The sequence below is a fragment of the Diospyros lotus genome, chromosome 12 (genome assembly GCF_014633365.1).
Source record: "Diospyros lotus cultivar Yz01 chromosome 12, ASM1463336v1, whole genome shotgun sequence".
In the NCBI taxonomy this organism is placed as follows: Eukaryota; Viridiplantae; Streptophyta; class Magnoliopsida; order Ericales; family Ebenaceae; genus Diospyros; species Diospyros lotus.
The window spans coordinates 16,963,558-16,988,325 of NC_068349.1; the positions used below are offsets into that span (position 1 = coordinate 16,963,558).

Genomic DNA, 24,768 nt, shown 5'->3' on the forward strand with positions numbered 1-24,768 from the left:
GGGATAGGAACATGTGGCAAGTTGTGATTCGTCATTCCCAAAGGTAGTTTAGTAATTTCAACCTTCATGTGTTCCCTTATCAGCAATGATGTTAATGGTTTATGCAAGCTTAACTAAATTCAGTGCAATTGTCAAAGCAACTTTAGAAGATATTAAGACTACAGTGCCTTTGGGTTTTTGATAGCCTTCACGAATGTTTCAAGACTTCAAAATCTCAGAACTAGAAGGGTAAAAATAATTCTGACGACAGAAAATAGAAAACAAATTTGATAATTAGGCTCAATGTAAAATGTTTTACACAAAAAATATTTTTTTATCATATTTTCTGGTATTTGGTGTGTATAGTAAAATATTTTTCAAAAATTAACTATATGTACATATGTAAATGCATATATGTATGTATATGTACGTGTGTGCATGTATGTGTGTATATATATATATATATGTTTGCATATGTGCGTGGATGTATATACATATGTGCACGTGGCTATGCACGCGTGTGCATGTATATATGTATGTGTATGAATATATGTGTTGAAAACTAGGTAAGGAAGAGTCAACTTGATGGGATTTTGAGGCCATACAATCTAACCACAAACTCAATAGTATGTATGGGTGTATATATGTATTTATATATACACATACATATATGTGAAGGATTTTGGGAAAAGAAAAAAGGAATTTATTATTTTGGTGTAAATCAAAAAAGACTTATGAATTTTAAATTACCAAAAAAAAGACAAGGATTTTGAATTGGTAAGTCATTTTCCATTCTTCGGTGTGAAATATTTTCATTATAAAAATATTTTCCATCTCTTTAGTTATCCAAACCCCAGATATGAGAAAAATGTTTTCCCAGAAAACATTTCACACCCAACCAAATGGAGTGTTAGTAAACTGGCGATTGGGTACTTTGTCTATTATAGGATGTTGTTACCAATAAGTTAAAAAATTCTCTTGCATGCAGCAATCCCATGTCCTTGGCATAAGGAACCATGGTGGTTTAACTTATATTACATTTCCAATGTATTAGAAGAACTAACCTTTGATGTGAAGCACTCATCCCAAAAGGTATATGCTACACCTTCAAGTTTCCTCGTTTTACAAAGAGCATCAATGAAAAGTTTCATTGGCACACCCTAGCGGAAAAACCAAAAAGGGACAAACTTGTAGTTAACTAAAAGACTAAAGTGCTATTTTATAACATTTATAAGATGGAAAACATACTTCCGGACACTTTCTTTGCCTATTAAAAGGGTAGCCGAAGACCAAGCCAGCAAGAGACAGTTCAGAAATCTGCAAGCAGATGCAAGCAACGTTAACTCAAAGAAATAAATGGCTCTAATATCAGCAATCTCCAATTTCAGAAAAAGGGAGAACGCAGTGGCATTTATCCCACATAAGGAAACAACTTTATTATTATTACCATTTCCAGCATGCTCCTTGCAATTGCAATTGTTACCCTCCATCATTTGGAAGTCATTTTTATTTTCTTTTAAATTCCTAAAGAGGAATTAAATGAGTATCTGGCAGCAATCACCCTATAGAAAAAATCCATATCAGGGTTTTGGTCCCAAACTTGTGCGGAGTCAGAATTATCCAGTAACTGAGCCAAACCATTGTCTCATGGGGAAAAGCATTAGCTATCAAAGTCTTTCTAAATGTGATTATAGTTGAAACACAGCACCCAAGACACACATGTTACCGCAATCTGAAGCATTCACAACTAATGTGGACAAAAGCGTTTGAAACCTCCATTGAGTTGATTTAGGTAACAGATTGCAATTTGTAGTATTATCAACCACTAACCTAAATTTACCAGCTGCCTTCAGTCTACTAGTTTAAAGCAACCTTAAGATTCTTGCTCAGGACAAGTTTACTGGATTTTTGGAAGTTTGAAAATTTTAGATACCTATCATGCTGCAAAACGTTGACATCACATTTAATATTTTCTCTCTTTGCAACCAGTACTAAACCCAGATAAAAGAGGAAGCTACATCGTATTGCTAAGAAAGTAAAATTTCATCATATCTTTTTGAATATGGCTCTAAAAAATATCAAGTTAATGGTAGAACATTCCCCATAATGCATGAGGCACCTAGGTGATGCTCAATTTTTGTGAAAAACGAGCAATAGTTACTAGTACTTTGTTACTATTGCAGGAAAAGAAGTTACCACACAATAACTTTAAGCAAGCACCTTAAATATAGGAATGCTTAACAGGTCAACAAACAAGTTGGTGAATATTTTGATTATAGAGCTAAATTTAGCCTGTTCAGAGGAAACTAAATGGGCAGGAACAAAGGTAAAGAAATATAGAACACCGACCAATAAACTTACCATAGCAAAATAGACATAAGAGTAGTGTAGGCATATAAACTGATAAACATCTAAATGGGATGCTATAACTGTGATTAAAGAGGATGGTGTAGGACAAACTTGAGGAACAGAAGAAGGGGAAGAAGAAGACAGCAGACAAAGAAGTTGCAAAGGTAAACCAGAAGATGCAGCAAGTTTGAGAAAAAGGAGAGGAAATCTAGCAGCAGAAAAAAAGATACAAGGAAGAAGGGATGCAGCAACAGTAGAAGATCTTGACAAGATGAAGAAGAGAATAAGAAAAGGAGATGAAGTAACAGCAGAATGAAAAGATACCAAGTCAAGAAAATATCCTCAATGGTGAAAATGAACAAAACCTGAGGTCGAGTTTTCTTCAACAACAGGAGATTGATGCAGGAAGGATGATTGGTTCAAACAAGATGACCAAAAAAGTAACTGCTTTCATGTGATTATGAGTTGATGTATTTTAATAGATCAGATAGTAGAATTCAAGTGGTATTAGGTCATTATCTCAGCTAGGATTAGTTTTAGAAGAGTCCTAGGTGTTTTCGGAGTCTTGTTAAGCCTATAAATAAGGCACATTCAGATATACAAAATCAACATTTCGAAGCTGAATAAAATTCAAATATTCTGGAGGAGCATTATGCTCTCCCTCCTCCCATCAAAGTGTATGCAATAATACTCATAAAACTTAGAGTAGGAACAAATAAAATTAACATAATTGATGATTATACTCCTCAGACCAGATTACAAGAAGACATTAAAAGAACTTCTGGAAGAATATAGAGGAATCAGTAGACAGCATACCATAAAGGGATATCAGGTAGAAAGGATTTTAAAAGTCATATGGTAGAATGGATTTTAATATTCATATGAGAAGACACCATGGTGGATTCAGATGATAGATGGAGGGCGTACACTTGGTAGATAAAAATGTATTGAGGAATCTACTTGACACATACTTGGAGAATTAAAAGACGACAATCAATTTAGTAAGGAGACTTGATTGTTGAATGAGGATGCTTAAAATATAAATATGAACAGAAGCAATTGTTAGAAAACTTTTTAAAATACTCAAATGACAAATACTTTGAAAGGCAAAATTGGAAAGAAAAAGCCAAAGAAAAAAACTAGTTAGAGAGGTAGAATCTCAAGCATGTGAAAATCCTTATGATAACTTAGGAACAAGCAATGGGAAGAAGAACACAAATAAATTTGCGAGGGAGAGAAACTAGACATTTTAATCATATCAGGTGCATCAAGAAACTCAAAGGTCCCACATCCTTCATTTATAACGTGCTGGCCAAAGTAGAGATAACTGAAGAAAGCAGGGGTGAACTATCACTATTCAAGATAAAAATTTCTGCATTGAACCCACAAATGCTTGTATTTTAAGATACAGAAATCACTAGAACTTTCTTTAATAGTTAAATCACTAGATAGGGTCTTGTATTAGGAACTCTAGGAGTAATATTACTTCCCACTCCAATTTATTTTGCCTTTTCAGGAGGACTGGTTTACGTTATAGAGCATACAACATTGATCCTACGGATCAATTTCAGTCTCATAGCTTCATAATAATTCTATAAAGCTTTTCCCTTCAAATTGAGATGATATTTATTGCAGTGATCATTTATGTCAAAGAAAGAGATGATGAAATTTCTAATAAGCCCTTACATACCCATAATCTTATTAGCTAATGAATTTATTGTTGACAGTGAAAATAATAACATTAAAGAAAAAGTTAAACTCCCTATCTAACATCTTAAACGTTTAAATGAGAAGATGGTTGAACTTTAATTTTTATATTATTATTTTACTCTCAACACTCCTCACGTGCGGCCAAGCTTCACTGGTAACTAGTCCAACAATGTGCAATATCTTAAATAAATTGTGGAGCTTTTAGGTGAGATAGTGGTTAACAATTCAACATAGTATTAGGACAAACAAAAGGTTTTGAGTTCAAACATTACCGCTAACACAATATTTAAATTGTTGCATATGATGGACCAATTATGTAGTGAAGTGTAGCCACATGTGAGGGGCCATACTGAGACTAAAAATAGAAATATAACACATAAAGTTAATCCTTTATTTAACAACTTAAGCTTTTAGATGAGATAGTTGTTAACCATTCAAACAATTAGTTGCCATTAATTATCTTAATTCTTCAAAATTTTGTAATAATGGTAACATATAATCTTCATGAAAAATATTATGCTTCTAAAACCCAAAAGATTTTTAAATTAACAATAAAAATTTGATTAATAAGTACTTAAAATACATCTATATTATAAGTGAAGTTAATCAGCATTAAATGTATAAATAAATCAATATCACAACAAATAACTACTATAAACTAAATTAAATAAGTGCTTCCGCTTAGAAAACCCTCTCTTTTTAAAACTTCCTCATAAAAACACCCTTCTTTTCCTCCCACAAGCTCAACCAGCCACTATCCAAATCCCATACCTATGTTACTTCTAGAAACCCATAACTGTTACCCTGACTATCAACACTAAGGAATGCCAACCATCTCAAACCGCCATTCCTGTACAAGCACTGTAGAATGTTAGCCATCGCTATTATACAACCCTAGCTGATTCTTTTCAACTCACATCTCAATGGTACACTACTGCACCCCACATCTCCATGGAATTACCAATCCGACCTCGTGACAGTTACTAACAATTAATGCCTTTGAGATAGGGGATTGGCTACTTGAGTCTAGCCATGGTAAGTAGGATTCTCAAGAAATGGTGCCTATGACGAGTTTAGGTGGGAAAAACAATGGTTTTAATCTTGTCTTCAAAAAAGTTCAACCCTTTTCCTCATTGCCAGAGCTTTGGAGACAACTGACATCTTAACATGGTAGGTTCTAAAAGATCCTCAGTTCAAGGTTTGTTATGTGTGTTTATGCTCGTTCATGTTTGTGTACACTCTTGTATGTGTACTAGGGCACCTAAGTCCATGTGCAAGTTGCAAATGAGAAAGAGCATTGGGAAGCATGATATTCATTATTAGGCACCATTCTAAATGAGAAAGAGCATTGGGAAGCATGATATTCATTATTAGGCACCATTCTTAACAGCTAAAATTTTGGGTACAAGTAGTAACTTAAGACTGCCAATGAATTTCGCATCAGTTAGGGGTATGCTTGAGGAGGTCATGCTCATGGTGGAATTCAGAATTGTTTAGCTGGTGGTCTGGTTGAAAGAGGGTTGGCTGGTGCTGCTGAGTTTTAAAGCATGTGTATATGAAATTATTGTGTTTATTGCAAATATGATCTTCAATTATACAACCCTTAGCTATGAGAACAATATATAGGCCAAAGAAAGAACAAATTAAGGAAGCTATTAACTACTAAATCTCTAATCTAGGAAATGATCTGAAAGAGGAATCAGAAAAGGAAACAATGCAAAAGGAAATATCGGTAATCCTTCCGATCTGATTTTGATCCTGTCAATCCTCCAACACTCCCCCTTAAACTGGTAAATAGATATCTATCATTCTCAACTTGCTAACATTTGCTTCAAAGTCTGGCTTTGGTAGGGCTTTTGTAAAGAGGTCAGTCTCCTGCTACTTTGTTGGAACATAGTGCAAAGTGAATGTCCGTTGTAGATCTCTGACTTGATAAAGTTTCTTACAATCTTCACATGCTTCATCCTATCTTATTGAATAGGATTATGAATTATGTTAATGGCAGATTTACATAGGCTCTTCCATTGTAATAGATAAGTCTTGAAGCAATCTTCCAATCCAAATTAATTCACACACCCGTTGAGTGATTGCCCTGTATTCAGACTCAGCACTACTTCTTGCAACCACAACTTGTTTCTTGCTTCTCTAGGTCACCACATGTCTCCATACTCTTGTGCAATACCCAGTAGTGGATTTTGTGTCTTTAACTCAACCTGCCCAGTTTGCATCTACATAGCACTCAACGCCTCATTGGTAATTTTTCCAAAATAGTAAACCCTTTCCCAGAATATTCTTTAGGTGGCAAAGAATTTAGCACGCTGCTTCTAAATGTTTCTTTATAGAAGCATATATGAATTGACTTACCACCTTAACACTATAAGCAATATCAAGCTTGGTGAGAGATAAGTAAATCAATTTCCCCACAAGGTGTTAATATCTCTCTCTTTCAACTGATGGATCCTCTTCAATAATTTTATGCTTCTGGTTTCAGTCTGGGGGGTCCTATAGGTTTGCATCCTAGTTTCCCTGTCTCCTTCAGTAGATTCAAGGTGTACTTCCTTTGGGAAATAAATGTGCCTTTTTTACTCCTAGCAATTTCCATCCCAAGAAAGTATTGTAGGTGCCTAAGGTCTTTTACTTTGAATTTTGCCTACAATTGATCCTTGAGTCTGATCATTTCTTGTGTGTCATCCCTAATAATCACCATATCATCTACATATATGATAAGTATGATCCTTTTCTCATCCTTAGACCTTGTTATAGAGTATGGTTAGCTTGACTCTTGAGTGTAACCAAACTGTTTCATAGCTATATTGAATCGAGTAAACCACACTCTGGGAGATTGCTTCAATCCATACAAGAACTTTCTCAATTTACACACCATGCCTGCTCTATCCCTTTCGAATCAAGGAGGGAATCTCATATATACCTCTTCTTCCAAGTTTCCATTCAGAAATGCATTCTTTAAATCCATTTGGTGTAAATCCCAATCCAGATTGGTAGCAAGAGAGATAAAGACTCTAATAGAATTCAATTTGGCACCAAGAGCAAATGTTTCCTCGTAGTCTATACCATAGGTTTGAGTGTACCCTTGAGCAATCAGTCTTACCTTGTATCTGTCTATATTTCCATCAGCATTCAGTTTTATGGTAAAGATCCACTTACACCCCACGGTCTTCTTCCCTTCAGGTAGAGAAACAATATCCCAAGTCTTGTTCTAATTTAGTGTTGTCATTTCCTCTATTATAGCTGCCTTCCATTTTTTATCCTAAAGAGCTTCAAGCACATTGTTAGGAATCTTTACATGATCTAATTTTGAAGTGAATGCCTTGAATTCTGGGGAGAGCTTATAGTAAGTAAAATAGTTGGATATGGGATACTGGTTACAAGACCTTACTCCTTTACCTAGGGTAATAGGAATATCAAGATCATCAATTGTACACTTACCTTCCCCAAGCTGTGTCTTCCACTGGATTTGGCTTCGGGTCCAGTGGGATGCTTTGCTAAGGAACTCGTGGTCTTCTAGACTATAAGCTCCTCTTGAGATGATTTTCCGACTTCTCCACCTTGACTAGTCACTATTCTAAGATCAATTTCAAATTGTCGGACAGAGAGGTCCTGGGATGTGGGATTAAGAAGTGAAAGAGAAATTGGAAGGGAGATAGATGGATCTCAATGATGAACTTCGGCTGAAATTAGGGAAATAGCACTTGTACCCTTTTTGAGTGGCAAAGTAGCCAAGGAAGATGCATTTATAAGCCTTGGAATCGAGTTTTCCGCAAGTAAGGCATGGATTATGGACAAATACCCTGCACCCAGATATTTTGGGTGGAAAGGAATCAAGGAGCCAAACAGAAGGAAACTCTTGGCTTAAACTATGGAGGGGAGGTAGAAATTGAAGGGATGGAAAGAAGACAATTGATAAGATAGGTAGCAATGAGCACAGCTTCCCCCCAAAGATGGTTTGGAACATTGGTAGTGAACATAAGAGAGTGGGCAACTTAAAAAATATGACGATTTTTCCGCTCGACAATACCATTCTGTTGAGGAGAATAGGGACAAGAGCTCTAATGAAGAATGTCATGTTCAATAAGGTAGGCATTGAATTTATGGGTGAAGTACTCCTTACCATTGTCAGAATGAAGAATCTAAATAGATGATTGAAATAAATCGGTGACAAGTTTATGAAAGTGCTTGAAAATGGTGTTGGTTTCGAATTTTTTTTTCAAGAGATAAAATCCAACACACACGGGTATGGTCATCTATGAAAGTAATGAACCAGCAAGCTCCAATAATGTTTGGCACATGAGTTGGCCCCCCAAATGTCACTGTGAATGAGATGAAAGGGTTTGGAGGCATGGTAAGAGTGGATTGGATGATGTTTGTGATTTTTTTTAGCAAAGATACAATGCTCACAAGTGAAAGAAGAAACATCTTTATTGAGAAATAAATCCGGGTACAAGTACTTCAAATAAGTAAAATTTAGATGACCAAGACAATTATGCCAAAGGAAAACATTTGAATCATAAACACAAGAAAAAAAGAGTTTCTTGAATGGACCTAGCCTTGAAGGAGAAGCAATGAAATATTAGAGGCCATTTCGTTCCTCAACATTGCCAATCATCATCCCCGTAGATAAATCCTGAAATTCACAATGAGTAGGAAAAAATGTTCCTACACGGTTTTTATCTTTAGTTAACTTGCGGGTAGAAATGAGATTATATTGTAAGTTTGGGACATGAAGGACAAATTTGAGCTTTAACCCATTTCCAATACCAGCAACAACCAAAGAGCTCCCATTAGCCACAGTAACTTTTACCTCTCCATCACACTGTCAATATGAAGAGAAGAAGAGGGATGACCAAGTCATGTGGTCAAAGGCCCCCTGAATCAACAATCCATTCACTACTAGAGACCTATTTTGACAAAAAAAATGACTAAGAGTTGCCTTTTTCTGTGACATTGGCAACAGAGGCGAAACGAGTAGGTGATTCAAATGTGGATCAAGTTAGCAGATTCTTTAAAATTTCCATTTGCTCATCAGTGAATAAGGCTACAACCAACCTTTTTTGGTCTAAAGTGGACTCTACTACATGTGCAGTAGCATGTTGCTTACATTGACTTTTGGGTTTCCAATTTGCAAATTTCTGATGAAGGTGTCAGTAGGTCTCTTAGGTATGGTAGGGCTTATGACAGGTGCCACACCAAGAATTGTTCTCTTTCAAGAGTTGCAGTCCAGAGTGGTTGCTCACATCTCCTCGATTAGTGACTAGGGTAGATCCTAGTTGGGTCTCTTCCCCCATTGGACTTGGATCCAAGATCACTTTCCTTCGGATTTCTTCCCTCCTTACCATGGAAAACGCTTCCTTAATTGAGGGCAACAATTTTATCCCAAGAATACGCCCTCTGACTTCATTTAGTTCTTTGTTAAGCCCCTGAAGGAAATCAAACACACTTTCTTTCTCCAACATTTGGTTATATAGATTACCATCATTGAAGCACTTCCATTTAATGGTGTAGAATAAATCCATTTCTTGCCATACTCAATTAACATGTTGAAATATTCGATGACTGACCTATTCCTTTGCCGAGTGTTACAAAGGGTAGCCCGAATTTTGAATCATTGAACAGAATTGTGGCGTTGAACGGTTGTCCAAATCTCATGGACTGAATTGTAAAATAGGTATGTCCTCCTGATCTTCGATTTCATGGAGTTGATCAGCCATGCCATAACGATGGAATTTTTAGCCTCCCACGTCTTGTATGCTTAATCAATCGCAGGTGGAGTAGCAGTTTCGCCAGTCAAGTAGCCCATCTTCCCCTTCCCTTTAATTACCTGAAGAACTAACTGAAACCACTCATGGAAGTTCAACCCATTGAGTTTGTGATGGGTGATTTAAATGGCGAGATTAAAGTCGAAGGTTTGCAAACTCGAGCCCGATGGAATAAAACTAGTTGGGATGAATGGAGTAGGGTTCTATGGTGGGAGGAGGTATTTGTGAACTCCAAATTGGTCAGCGATGGAGGGATGTCTACCATGAGGCCAAAGCGGGTTTTCATTTGGTGGTGGATGGTGACAATGGATAGTTGGCCTAAACGGCTAGGTTGCAATGGCAGACTGGCAATAATAGTAGCTAGCAATGGTGACGGCTGCCCGAATCAATTACAATAGCGACGATGATGGCTGCTTCGGGATCTAGGGTTTGCGTCAATGGTAACTAGGCTAAATTGCAATAGCAATGACGACGACTACTTTGGAATCTAAGGTTCGCATCGATGACGGCTAGGATCAATTGCAGTAGTGTCATTTGTTGTTACAACGGCCAGTAGAGATGTTTAGATCTGGTTGAGAAGGCTGGTCTAATGCTGGAACCTGGATGGCGAAGGGGACCAAAACCTGGACGTCGGCTAGGGTTTGTTGCCTTGCTCTAATACCATGAAATTATTGTGTTTGAAACAGTAGGCTAGGGCACAAACAAGAATAACTAGGGCACAATCAAGAGAGAAGAAAAGCTCTCGTGATTCTCTGAATAAAAGATCAAGATGAATGAAAATGAAAAAATCAATACAAGAGACTCTGCTGAGTTTATATTTATACTCAACAAATCTGATAACCAACTAACTAATACAACACCAATACATAGAGTAAAATACAAGACAACATTACAGCAACATCAACTAATTTAACAACAGTAACTTGACTATGAACAACTCAGGAAATACTTCCTTCCACAGTGTTTATTGCAAATATTTCTCAGATGATACAAGCCTTAGCTATGAGAACAACATATAGGCCAAAGAAAGAACAAATTAAGGAAGCTATTAACTACTAAATCTCTAATCTAGGAAATAATTTGAAAGAGGAATCAGCTATGAAAAGGAAACAATGCAAAAGGAAATATCGGTAATCCTTTCGATCTGATTTTGATCCTGCCAATCTTCCAACAGTTTATGAAGTTCATGTGCTGTATACATGTATGTACTTTAAAAAAGATTTAACTTTTTTCATATTTGCACTCATCTTATAGATCTTTTTGAATTTAAGTTATGCTTACTGTTACTTTTTTTTTTTTTTTGATAAATAAAAGTTATAATTGAAACATATTTGGAGAACATAAATGCAAACTGGTCATTTCAAAGTAATGCTAACAATATTGGTTAAAACCATCTGGGAACAAACTCCCACAAAGTTAGCATAATTTCTCACACATGAAGGTTATGGATGTTTTCTACATAAGTAGTAGAGATGTTAGGGACACTAATTTACTATCATATTAATTTAAAAAAGGGGCAAGTGACGTTCTAAGACAGAGGTGTTAAGAGCAACTGAAATAAAATAAACTTCAGGGAATTTTTCACATAATAGACACATAATTTAGGAACTCAAAATGCCCACAGGTAAGTAGGGCAATTTACAAATTAGTTGTTCTCAGAATACACCAAAAAGCTTTATTTAACAAATGTTCGCAAGACAAGAAAAGGCTACGTTATTGAAATAAATAAGGCCTTCATCTTGATATATTCCACTACAAACTATGAATGTCATAACTCAAAATTTGATCTATGTTTGGAAATTTTGTCCTGATCAATTCTCTTTGAGTTGAGAAGGAAAAGTAATTTCAGAAAAAAGAACATAAATATATGTACAAGAAAACTATATACTCACCAGACTTTGAAAATCAGTTGCCATCAAATCAATATTTGATTTCTTCCGAAGCAAAACACTGATGAACAGTAAATAGATCATATTATTCCATGAAAACTTCCATATATGAACAAACAGAACAAAGATGCAGTCATTTCATGAAGGAGATTGGAGTGGCCAGCAATACAGGCAAACACACCACAAAGAATGCCACCAATTACAAAAGATACAGTTCATAAACATAATCCGCATAACATTTTCTTGTAAAGACAACAGCTGGTAACTAATTCCAAGACACCAATCACTCTAGATAGAATTATTACTGTTATTATTCGCTAAAGAAATGTAGTCTGTTTTATTACTTGTATGGAAAACTCTCATTCAGCATAGTGAGACCAACTTTTCGGTTTCAATGGTTACAAAAATGTAAATTTCACAGGCAGCATGAGCAATGCATATATTATGACAAAGGATAAACTATTATAATTGCGCACACAATGCTTTTACCCATATTTACTAGAATTCTATGGACAACAATATAACTTGTTACAATTGCCAAAGGCACCAAACACTACTGGAAGCATAATATAAAAATACCCCAAATGCATAATGGAAAGGCGATTGTATGTGCGGCAAAAATCAATAGTTTTTAGGAGATTAGTTTATTTTTCCATCATCTAACTGGCTGTTGTTACTCACCACCGAATGCCACATGGCAAACTGTTAGAAGATAACGAGATTCCTATACATATTTGGAGATTGATATACATGATCCATGTTTCTATATTTTCATCCTAAATCTTTCTTCTAGAAGATCCTATCTTGGCTATATATTTGTGAATATTCCCTAAACCAGTTTAGGAAACTTTCAATTATGGAAGATCAGTTTGTATATATTCTTGTAAACCTACAATGAGTAAGATATTGGATTTTTCGGCTACCTTTGACATGGTATCAAAACTCTAGGTTCGTATTTCTGGGGTCAGTCACTGTTTTTTGCGGCTTCGTTGACAGTGTCCGACTTTGATATCCAATCAACTTACATAGCTCCCAAAACCCTACAATTATGACAGACTCCACAGAAACCAATGGTACGACAGAAGGAGTTTTTGCTGGAAGCAATAGCACAACCTCGGGTGGGGAGTTGCAGAACATTCAGGCAGCTTACAGACTTAATGGGAAGAACTACCTAAAGTGGTCCCACTTGATCCAAACGTTCCTGAAGGGCAAAGGGAAGCTGAGTCAGTTACTTGGAACCGAGCCTAAGAAGGATGATCCCACGTACGTCGCCTGGGATGAGGAGGATTCCTTAGTCATGTCTTGGCTTTGGAATTCCATGTTGCCTAAGATCAATGACACCATTATGTTCCTAAGCACTGCTAAGGAGATTTGGGATGCGATGAAGCTCACATATTCAAAGGTACATAATGCTGCCCAAATCTATGAGATCAGGACCAAAGTGGCATCCACTAAACAAGGGTCTCGGTCAATTACTGAGTATGCCAACCTCTTGCAAACTGTGGCAAGAGTTGGATCACTATCAATATATTCAGATAAAATGCAGTGAAGATGTAGCCATACAAAAATGGTTTGCTGAGAAAGAAAGGATTTATGATTTCCTTATTGGTCTCAGTGTAGAGTTTGATGCAGTGAGAGTTCAGATCCTTGGAACTGAGGATTTGTCTTCTCCTAATGAGGCAATTTCAATTGTTCATGCAGAAGCAGCACGGAGGGGAGTGATGCTAGACATCTCCCCCATAGAGACTTCAACATTGGTCACTGTAAAGGGGTTTGGTTTGGACAAACAGCCTAGAGAAGAAAGGAAGGTATCAGATTTCTCAAAAACAATCAACAGATACTCCCTATGGTGTAACTATTGTAAAAAACCCAAGCACACCATAGATAAGTGTTGGAAGCTCCATGGTAAGACACCGAAGGGAGGACAACCAAAAGGACAGGGGACAAGTGCATGTGGCCAGTAGCCATCATCATGCTGAAGGAAAAGTTCTAGAACAAGCAGACACAATGGAGCTCAGCCAAGAAGAGATGAGAAACTAAGGAGTCTATCAGGATCATTGGAGAAGAAACCTGGGACAGGTACTTGCACTCTAGTTTTCACAGATACAAGGTATATCTTTCTCTTTTCTTGTCTTTCATGCTTCAGATATAACTTTTCCAAACACCTAGATCCTTGACTCTAGAGCCACAAATCACATGACATGTTCTCACCGATTTATATCCTATACACCTTGTCCTAGCACCAAGAAAATAACCATGGCAGATGGTTCATTAACAACTGTAGTTGGCCAATGAGGTGTTCTTGAAAATAATTATCTCACCCTTAAAAATGTACTTTTTACTAACCTTGTGCCCATCCAAAAGCTTACTACCAATGCTAATTGTAGTGTCATCTTTTCTTCATCTTTCTGTGAAATTCAAGAACAGGACATGAGGAGGATGATTAGGTATGCTAGGGAGAGAGATGGACTTTACTACCTTGAAGACCTTAGTGGGCAGGTTCATAAAAGGAGAATTCTCCCTTTATCTTTCCTAGTTAAGTCTAAGAAAGATAAGTTGTGGCTTTATCACTTTCGTCTTGGTTATCCCTCTTTTAGAACCCTTAAATTGTTGTTTCCTTTACTATTCAAAGGTTTAAATGTTGAAGACTTTCATTGTGATGTGTGTGAACTTGCAAAACACAAGAGTCTCATTTCCTCCCACCAATAACAGAAGTTCTCTTCCATTTCACTTATTCACAGTGACATATGGTAGGGGTGTGCATGGTTCGGGTTGGCCAATTTCTAGCCATTTTAGTAGGCTGAACCGCACATGCAGTTTTCCTCTAGAGTCAGATCGCACGGTCTATTTTGATGCAGAAAAACCGCACCGAACCGCACTGCATTTTTGCGGTGCGGTTCGGTGCAATTTCTACGGTTTGACTACATTGATCCACCAACACAACAAATCAAGGAAAAGAAGCAAAAAGAACATAAGGCAACCAAATCTGGCTTGGTCTCCAAAGGAAACTAGAAAATCAAAACATGAGACCAAGGTCTGGTCCCAGAAAACCAAAACAAAAATGACAAACAACATAATGCAGTACATTGGAAAGCATAAACAACAAATTCAAACAATACTAGAGAGACGGAATGAGGAGGAATGAAGCACCAGTGGAGATATCCCATTTTCTAGAGATTTCAGTGATCTTCTTCGCTTTCTGGGTCTTCACTGATTACTTCCCCTGCAAGCTCCTCCGCCTTCCGCTGAGCCCCTTACCCACCTTCCCTGTCATCAGCCACCTCCACCGAACGCTAGCCAACATTTCCGCTCGCCACGGCCTTGTTCTGTTCCTCAGGCAGTCTGACAAATCGTCGGTCGGATTGAGGGAGGGTGTGACAACAAGGGAGAAAGGATAGGGGACAATCGACAATCAGATTGGGGGAGGGTGTGGCGGCGGAGTAGAGAGGATAGGAAGAATGAAAGGGGGATTAGGGTTGGGGCGGCCGGGTTTTAGGCCTTTATATTTAAAGTAATAAAATATTTTTATTTTTTATTTTTTATTTTTTATTTATTGTATTTATTTTTGGGCAGTTCAGTTTGAAACCGAACCACCAAATGTTGAAACTGCAAACCGGCCGATTTGGACATTTTCCAAACCGTTTCAAACCACAACACTCAAAAAACCACACGGTTCAGTCTGGTTCGGTTCGGTCTGACCGATTTCCGCAGTGTACCAATTTTTTTGCACACCCCTAATATATGGGGTCCTACTGTTCGTAGCATTTTAGGAGCTCGTTGGTTTGTCTCCTTTGTTAATGATTGTTCTCGTGTCGTTTGGTTATACTTGTTAAAAACTAAATCCGAAGTATGTACTATCTAAAACAATAGGTTAGGGGAACTATAAATATTCCACCGTGAATATTTCATTGATCTAGGTATAACTTATATACAAAAAAACTCCTAAAAACTCTCCTAATTTACTGGAGTAGATTACAATAAAAATTAGCTAACTATTTACAAATTTGGATGAGAAAGAACTTGGATATCTTATCTGATTTCCGAGGCTACTTCATCCTAATTCTTCTTTATCTTTTAGTTTGATTTGTAGTGATCTTTTCACAGCATCTTAATCTTTATCTATTCGGGCATCATCTTGTTCTCCCTTATCTTTATCTTCTTCCAACACTCCCCCTCAAGCTGGTGAATAGATACTCATCATTCTCAGCTTGTCTCTAAGTAATTCAAACCCTTGTTTCTGCATTGCCTTAGTCAAAACATCTGCTTCCTGAGCTTCAATAGGAACATAAATGAGGCTTATGTTTCCTCTTTCTATCTTTTGTTTGACAAATTGCCTATCAATTCTGACATGATTCATCCAGTCATGTTGTACCGGATTGTTCACAACGCTTATAGCCAATTTGCTGTCATTGTAGAGTTGTTTAGGAGAGGATTAGGATACTTAGGTCCTTCATCAATCTTTCTAACCAAATACCCTCGCAAATTCCTTGAGCAATGGCTCTATACTTAGCTTTTGCACTGCAACAAGCAACAATCTGTTACTTCTTACTTCTCCATATAACTAGGTTCCCCCATAACTTGGTGCAATACCCTGATATAGATTTGTTGTCCTCAATGGATCCAACCCAATTTGCATCTGCATATCCACTAATTCCCTTGTCTTGACTTTTCCTAAACATTAGTGATATTTTACTCTTAGTAATAAAATGGTTTTGATAATGACTATATGAAAATCAATCTCTACAATATGGATTATATAAATGAGAAAATAAATCTTTTTAATATGTGAATTTTGAAGCAAGGTATGGATTATATGAATGAAAAAACAAATTTGTAATACATAAATTTTGAAGCAAGATATGAAATCCTATAGAAGAAATATTGAGTTTGGTTAAGTGATGTTTATTTCAAAATATACTTTTGATAATCTCAAATTGCTTTCAAAAAGATCAAAATGAGGATTTGTTAAAGTTTTCTATGTTTTCAAAAGGATAGTCGACTATGTGTTTCATTCTGTTGACTATGCCTTAGAATAGTCGACTATGCTGTTAAGGATATTCGACTATGTATAAGGATAGTCGACTATGCTGGTTTGATCTGTCGACTATGTGAGGCATCTGTCGGCTATCAAGTAAGGATAGTCGACTATGGCTTTTCATCTATCGACTATTTTTATTCTGTAAATTCAAATTTTTCTTCACATTTTCACATCTGTCGACTATACATTTGTATCTATCGACTATGGGATTTTTTGTATTAAAAAATAGTCGACTATCACTTTCTGTTTGTCGACTATGCTTAGCTTTATTTGATAAAATAGTCGACTAACCTATTTTCTCTGTCAACTATGTGTTTCACAAAAACTTATAACGACTAGTTTTTGGCGCATTAAATGCTCGCCCAACCACCCACAACGGTCCAAATTTTGAACTTGTCAACCATCAACTATAAATAGGTGGTTGAAGATGCATTGAAGGCTGCTGAATCTTATTGAATATCTAAAACGACTGTGCCCTCACTGTTACATCGAGCGTTTTACTTTTTTTCTCTCTGTACTTCCATTTAAGAGGCTTTGATATCTTACTGTTCTATTCCTTTAAGCCTCGATCATTCATTTAAAGAGAGAGCTTGTAACTAAGAGTTGTACTCTTAGAATCTCTACTTCATTTTCTGTATTTTTCCTAACAGTAGCTAGAGGGCCCATTAAATTGGGAGGTTGTAACTCTGCCTAGTCAAGGACTAGAGGACCTGCTCATATTGAGTAGGGGGATTGATAGTGAAATTGTTTTTTAAAATCCTTACTGGATAGCTAAGGTAGTGGACTAAGCTTAGAAGGCTGAACCACTATAAATCTGTGTCTTCACTGCTATTCATCTTTTCTGTTTTATGTTTGCATCCTTGCTCTTTTGACTTAGTTTATTCATTGATAAATTTTTCTTTAACCAATTTTTTTACTTCTCAAAAGAATTTATTTAATTATACCAATTCACCCCCCCTCTTGGTGTGTGCCATATCAGTTCAATTCTATCAATTAGTCCTTTCCCGGGTATTCCTTTGAGATACCTGAGGATATGGTGTGCTGCCTTAATGTGTCTTTTTGTGGGTAAGTGTATGAATTGACTAATAATACTTACAACATAGGCAATATTCGGCTATGTATGAGATAGGTAGATCAATTTTCTGTCTAACAATGAGCTAGATTAGTCCTTTTATACTACCTCAGCTGGGGATTGGCGCCAAAACGGTTGCCAAGTCCCTTTTAGAATCCGTGCAACTTGCCATAAATTTGCATACAACTTGCATTGCTTGAACATTCCTAGACTGATTCAATTATCAAATCATGTCTAACAACAAGCTGGGTCAGTCCTTTTATACTGCCTCAATTGGGGATTGGTGCCAAAATGGTTGCCAAGTCCTTCTCGAATCTGTGCAACTTGCCATTAATTTGCATACAACTTGCATTACTTGAACATTCCTCCAGCAAGCGAATTCCTTCCAAAATACAAATACAATTATAACTTGTAAAATAGGAATTAATAGCCTAGGTACGTGACATGATTATCCTCCTGAATCTGAGTGGTCTTATTCTCTCCCCCTTAATGATGGCTTTGGGCAGGAGAAACAAGAACTGAACTGGATTTAGAAATAGCATGAGATGGTTCAAAAATAGGGACAAGAGCAAGGAAGTAGGAGAAGAGCAAATAGGGACAGGCATAATTGAGTCCCAATATTGCTCTGTACTAGGAATGCCCCCTTGTAGAGAAATATTCTAAAAAAAATGGTTGATGCTCAAGAAAAGAGACATCACAAGACACAATATATCCCTGAGTAGTAGGGTTATAGCATTTATATCCTTGTTGAGTGGGAATGTAGCCAACAAAGATGCACTTGAGTGCTTTAGGGTCTAGTTTGGAGTGAATAGGTTGGTTTTTGTGTACAAAAACAATACATCCAAAAACCTTAGGAGAAAAAGAATTTAGAACTCGTGTATGATGGGGGGGGGGGGGGGGAATTCAAGAAAGACATTTCTTGAACTTCAAAATTTTGGAGGGAAGTCAGTTGATGAGATAAGCAATTGTAAGGATAGCTTCTCCCCAATAGGCATTTGAGACTGAATGAGTCAACATTAGGGCCCTTGCAGTCTCAAGAAGATGGTGGTTCTTTCTTTCAGCAACTCCATTTTGTTGAGGGTTGTAAGGGCATGATCTTTGGTGGATGATACCATGCTCGATTACGTACTAGTTAAACTCATTAGAGAAGTATTCTTGGCCATTATCATATCTTAATACCTAGATTGATGATTGAACGACATTTTGTACCATTTGATGAAACATTTTCAAAATAAGATAGGCTTCAAATTTGTCTTTTATTAGGAACACCCAACTAACTCTTGTATGGTCATCTAAGAATGTGATGAACCATCGAGTGTTAGTTAGATTGGGAGTCCTAGACGATCCCCAAATGTCCCTATGAACCAAATGAAATGGCTTTGAAGGCTTTAGATATGACTAGGATGAGAACTTTTGGTTTGTTTTGCAATGATACAATGTTCACAATGAAAATTCTGAATTTTATTGATAGAAAAGGAAGGATACAAGACCCTAAGATAATCAAAGCTAGGATGCCCTAAACATTGATGCCATAACATTATTTCAGACTCTAAAATAGTAGACAAGGAGGATTGAATGGAAGACTTAAATCCAGTAGGATGATCAAGCCTTGGAATTTGATAAAGACCTCCTTTCTCATTAGCACTGCCAATTATCTTTCCCGATGATAGGTCCTAAAATTTACAATGAGATTGAAAAAATATCACCAAATAGTCCCTTTTTTTAGTTAGTTTGCTTACTAATAGCAGGTTGCATTTTAAATCAGGCACATATAGTACCAATTTTTAAGGTTAAACCTACTACACAAGTTATCCATTTCCCTTGAGCCAAGGATATTGTACCATCAACCATAAAAACAATAATACCTCGATCATAGGGTTCATAATTGGACAGCATCTTAAGAGAGCCAGTCATGTGGTTAGATGCTCCCGTGTCCATGATCCAATAATTTGCAGAAAATTTATGGGAGAGTAAAGAGTATTTTGCATTACCTTGTTTGACAAGGGATATCACTGAAGTAGGGTTATCTAGTATTTCAGACTCATTCACCTTAGTTTGGCTTAGTAACTATTACAACACCTCAATGGTCTGCTTAACCACTTCAATGGTATCCCGCTACCATAAGGCAAAATCCATAGCCTCTAATCGAGCTATACCCTAATCATAAGAGAGCATCTGGGGAAGAGCTCACCCGTAGAAGACCACTTCATGACCCTAGGGGAAAACAAGTATTTTTGCCGAGAAAGATAACCACTTGTGTGTGTTAGCTGGGGTGGTTAAGTGGTTAGGAGGTTGGGAGCTAACTGTACAACAGACCAACCCTTTTCTGTTATATCAGTTAGGAGGCAGGCTCTATATAAAGCCTGCAGGTATGTGGAACTAGGTATTGAAGAATAATATAGAATCTCTCTCTCTCTCTCTCGCTCATTCTATTCTAATCAAAGGCCAAATTTCCCTATTTGTCCATCCCTAATTTTGGGGCTTGACACTAGTGTCAAGGCTCAGCTAAGAGCACCTTGATCTATGCGGCGCACACCTTGATCTAACCAATAATAACTAAAAAAATTAAAAGAAAATTGAGTAAACATTAAAAACACCCTATGAGCTATGTAATAAATGTACACCTTGCATCCAAAAGGCTTGTGCCTCATGCACCTTAAGCCTTTGAGAATGATGGCATTGAGGTGTTGATACTTATTTGTATTGTACCATATCAATGATACATTTAGTACCTTGTTTGGTACAAAACTAAGAATTATGGCTGATAGAGTGTCCAATACCTTCACATCACGAAAGTGCTTGTGCTTTCTAGAAGGAAAACAACTCTTTGTCTTATTAGATAAGGATGACAATCATATGTCAGGCACGGTGACTAGAGACTATGGCATTTAGTTATCATATATGTCCCTACGATAAGTTGATCCATTTAAAGTTACTAGAACCTCCCTCCCTCCCTCCCTCTCCCTCAAAATGGTACTCTCTTCCACCTTATCGCTCAAATACCCTAGAGAAGTTAGTTCCAAAAATAACTCATCCAAGATGTGGGCCACCAAACCATAAAAAGACTCTTGATGTACTAAAATAAGCTACATCAAGTAAGCATATTTAATATATTCTAGACCCAAGCTTATGCTTTATCATTAGCTAGCTAAATTGTAAGGCATAATGAGATACTACTTCTTTTAGTCTATCAAATGCAACTTCTTGCATTCCAATACCCAACATTTCTTTGCTCCACCTTCCTTGCATTTAATTGCCTCATTTTTATCATAAAGACAGAAATTTTTTAAAGTAAATCAACCAATATCCTCAAAGTTCCTTCAGGTTTTGTTTCCAATCAAAGTTCCATTAGGTTCCATTTGCACTGCTCGAGTGGGTAGAGATTCTCATGGGTCAAGATAGACATGAGAACATGATTGGGCTAGTTTGGATCATGTTTTTTCCCCCCTTCTAATCTGTTTTGGTTTTGGTTCTAATTTCTAAACCCAATTAACATCAGGTGGGGTCTGAGTTAAATCTCGATTTGTGGACCCCATCCAATCCCATGCCTAATATATAAAGCCATGAAAGCCCCTTTCCATCTTAAGACACAAACCCTACATTCTGTGAATTGAAAAACGCCCTAACCTGCAACAAACAAAAGGCCCCTTGGTGTTTTAGCTGTTGTTACCTTGCTATTGTTGTTGCCTAGCTGTTTCAAAAAAAATTTGTGAATTCATTGTGATTGTACAAGCTAAATGAGAAGCAGCTGAACTGATGTTGTTACTTTGATGTTTTGTGAATTTATTTTTGTCTCAGAAGCAGTTGTTGGCTTTTTGCACTACTCAAGTAGTAGCCATTGTCTCGTCAATTGAAAAGAAGAAAAGAAGAAACGCATTTACAGCGTGCTACCAGTCTACCACATCGACCTTCACACTATAGGCCTTACAAGGAAAAAATGCATCCCCAAACGTATTTGTACAAACTTTCCTCTGCTTTTTTTCCCAGAGGCTGCTTGCACAACTTAAAAGCTTATACGTTTTCATACAAAAGGCCCTAAAAGTTAAAAGGAAACCAAGAAAACAAGAAAAGGATAGAGCATGCATTGTTTACAGAACTTGATGATGAATTTCAAAAGCTTGTGTGTTTGCTAGACTATGGTCGATACCTGAGAGGGGAAGCAATCTTGTTATCCGTATCTGAAACAGCTAGGCCAACATATTTATCACCCACATCCAAACCAAGTAGACGTCCCCTTTCTACCTCATTTCTTTTCAGCAGTTCTTGGTACAAAGTCAGTGGCCTCACATACTTCATCTACAAAATCACAATTCGAGAGAGAGAGAGACACATACACACATTTTAGCCAAACAACTCAAATTACTAAGATCATGCTGAACCAAAAAAGCATGTTCCTCGTCGCAGAGATGCCTTTCTGCATGAACATATGTGACATCTACAGCGACATTTCGACAAACAGGTGGAGGATGACAATCTTATAGTAATTACCTACCTTGGACCATCAATCAGGAGGCCGTACTATGGAAGTGCCAAACGAACGGATCACTCTCCAGGCAGTGATTGCCCGCCCTACACTGTTTCTTTGGGCAGCTGTATGCTGGACATGGAGGAATGAACTGAATAATGTATTACCAACGAAATAACAACGCTACAAAGCTTAAGCCTATCATCAATAAAGCCAATGACCCTTCTTTCCATCTGATCTCGCCCATTAATTAGTGTTAAAAAGCTTGTGCTTTGACATTATCTTAGTTTGCATTTGAGTTAATATATACCAGCTTGAATTACTTTCTATCATACTCGTTAAACGGAGATTTGGATCTTGAATCAATTCATTCACTTTTATTGATGGAGAATTTGGAATCGAATCTGACTCTAGAATTCAGTATATCTTTAATACAACTTAAAATATAAAATTTAATAAAAATATTATTTGAACATTCAATTTTAACATTTGAGGTGATAGCATTGTATATTTGTATTGATATAATACATAATATAACATATTAATACACCAATATCACCAAGGGTCAAAATTGAGTGTCGAAATAACATTTCTAAAAAATCAAAAATAAATCACATGTTGCTTAATAAAAAATTAAAAAATATTCATATTAAAATATCCAATATCCTAAAAATAGATCTATAAGAATGAAATAAATAAGTAAAAACATATTAATTATTAAGATCATCTATATAAGTTATAACTAATCATTCTTAAAATCAAAACCATCATCAATATATTTTTCCATTTCACCAATTCAGTGCAAGGATATTTTCTCTTCTTATCTTCTTTCTCTTGAGCATCAACCAATTTAAACTTTTTTTCACTTTTAACATTCTTTATTTTTCTATGATTCTTTAATTTCCTCGAACATATGTAAAATATAAATAGTATTAGAAAATGGATGGGTGTTTAGATTTTTCTTTATTTTATTTCTATGTTTATTCATGATTCACTTTTAATTCTTCCCAATTTTAGTTCTCTTATAAATTCGAATTGTTTAGTTGAAAATAGGATTGAATTACGAGATTCATACCGTGAGTTGTGATTCAACTGTCGTTGCCTCAATACAACAATTAATTTATAATGTGGGAGAGTAGGCCTCAGCTTCAGAATATCCCAAGAGTTTCAAGTCAGAGCAGAAGTGATTCTGACTCTTGTTTGAACATAGATGATCAAGAGACCTGTAAGTTTGGGTGTTGATAATCAGGAGACCTCTAAGTCTGAGAGCTGGTGATCAGGAGACATGGAGGTTTAGATGCAAGATCACTTGTGCTCAAACTTAAAACTCTTGGGATCGCTAAGCTCGGCTCAGCTCGGCAAATATGAGCTCAGGCTCGAGCCGGCTCAAGTTCCAAAATAGCAGATATCATAGATCAGCAAAAAGTCCCAAAATAGCACAATCATACCTTGACGAGAGCGGAGGATGCAACGGCGGGAGGTGTCGGGCAGAGCTGAGGCTGTAGCGGCAAGAAATGCGAGGCAACGACAGAGCTGGAGGATGCAGCAGCCGTCGGCAGCACGTGGCGAGGCGACGCGCCAACAACGAGAGAGGCAGCGGCGACTGCAGATATGGAGGATGCAGCAGCAGTCGGCAGCAAGTGGCGAGGCGGCGAGAGCAGCGGACACTCCGGCGAGGCGGCGGCTGCGGCTGCGATGAGTCTCTCTCGAGCTGCTCCGAATCTTCCGCAGGCCAAAATTACTTCAATAAACTACAAGAAAAATGCTACCGGCACGATGTGCATATTGGCTATCCAATGATATTTTAATATCTAAAATACCTACATTCAAGATATTGAAGTGCAGTAAAATACAGTAATATGTGAAATATTTATATCATTTATATATATTATATAGGTTAAGATATACATAAATAATATACAAATAAGAAAATGCTATTTGTACATAAACTTTTGTACAGAATGTTTACAGAAATAATATATCGCGATATATTACGATATATTGACATCAAAATATCGCGATATTTTGATCCTGTTCATCCCCTTCTCCCTCTCCCCCTTCCCTTGCCGCTGCAACTTCGCCTCCGCTTGCTCTCGTCGCCGCCTCGCCTCGCCTCGCCGCTGCAATCTCCGCCGCGTCGCCCATCGCCTCTGCCGCCTCATCGTGTCGCCTCGATTGCCTTGCCGCCGCGCCTTGCCTCGCCGCTGCCGCCACGCCTCGCTTCTCCTTGTCGCTGTCGCTGCCACCGTCGCTAGGGCCGACAGTGTGAGAGAGAGAGAGAGAGACAGAGGGAGAGAGAGATGCTGCATTTAGGGCATTTGGATCATTAATTATAAGGGCAAAATAGATATTTTGATTGCCCTGTAAATGTTCTGTAACATTTGTTCTGTACAAATAGCATGACCCATACAAATAACATGACTTAAACTACAAATTCATCTTGCATACACTTTTTTTACTAATTTTTTATTTTATATTTTTAAAAAAATATA

At 37.1% G+C, this 24,768-nt stretch overlaps 1 protein-coding gene across 2 annotated transcripts in view; it reads right to left on the bottom strand.

The window, feature by feature from the left end:
- The window catches only part of LOC127813846 (uncharacterized), a 75,202-nt gene extending 51,163 nt beyond the window's left edge, over window positions 1–24,039 (bottom strand). Inside the window, exons 1-7 of one of the 2 annotated variants that reach the window (XM_052354938.1) lie at window positions 23,725–24,039; window positions 23,352–23,499; window positions 22,304–22,408; window positions 21,959–22,107; window positions 11,705–11,762; window positions 1,228–1,296; window positions 1,044–1,139 (exon numbers count right to left, since the gene is read on the bottom strand). In XM_052354938.1, the coding sequence (XP_052210898.1) occupies window positions 1,044–1,139; window positions 1,228–1,296; window positions 11,705–11,762; window positions 21,959–22,107 (372 nt within the window). In that variant the 5' untranslated portion in view covers window positions 22,304–22,408; window positions 23,352–23,499; window positions 23,725–24,039. The remainder of the gene's footprint in view (window positions 1–1,043; window positions 1,140–1,227; window positions 1,297–11,704; window positions 11,763–21,958; window positions 22,108–22,303; window positions 22,409–23,351; window positions 23,500–23,724) is intronic. The other variant, XM_052354937.1, reaches the window with a different exon arrangement.
- Between the last annotated feature and the right edge of the window lie 729 nt (window positions 24,040–24,768).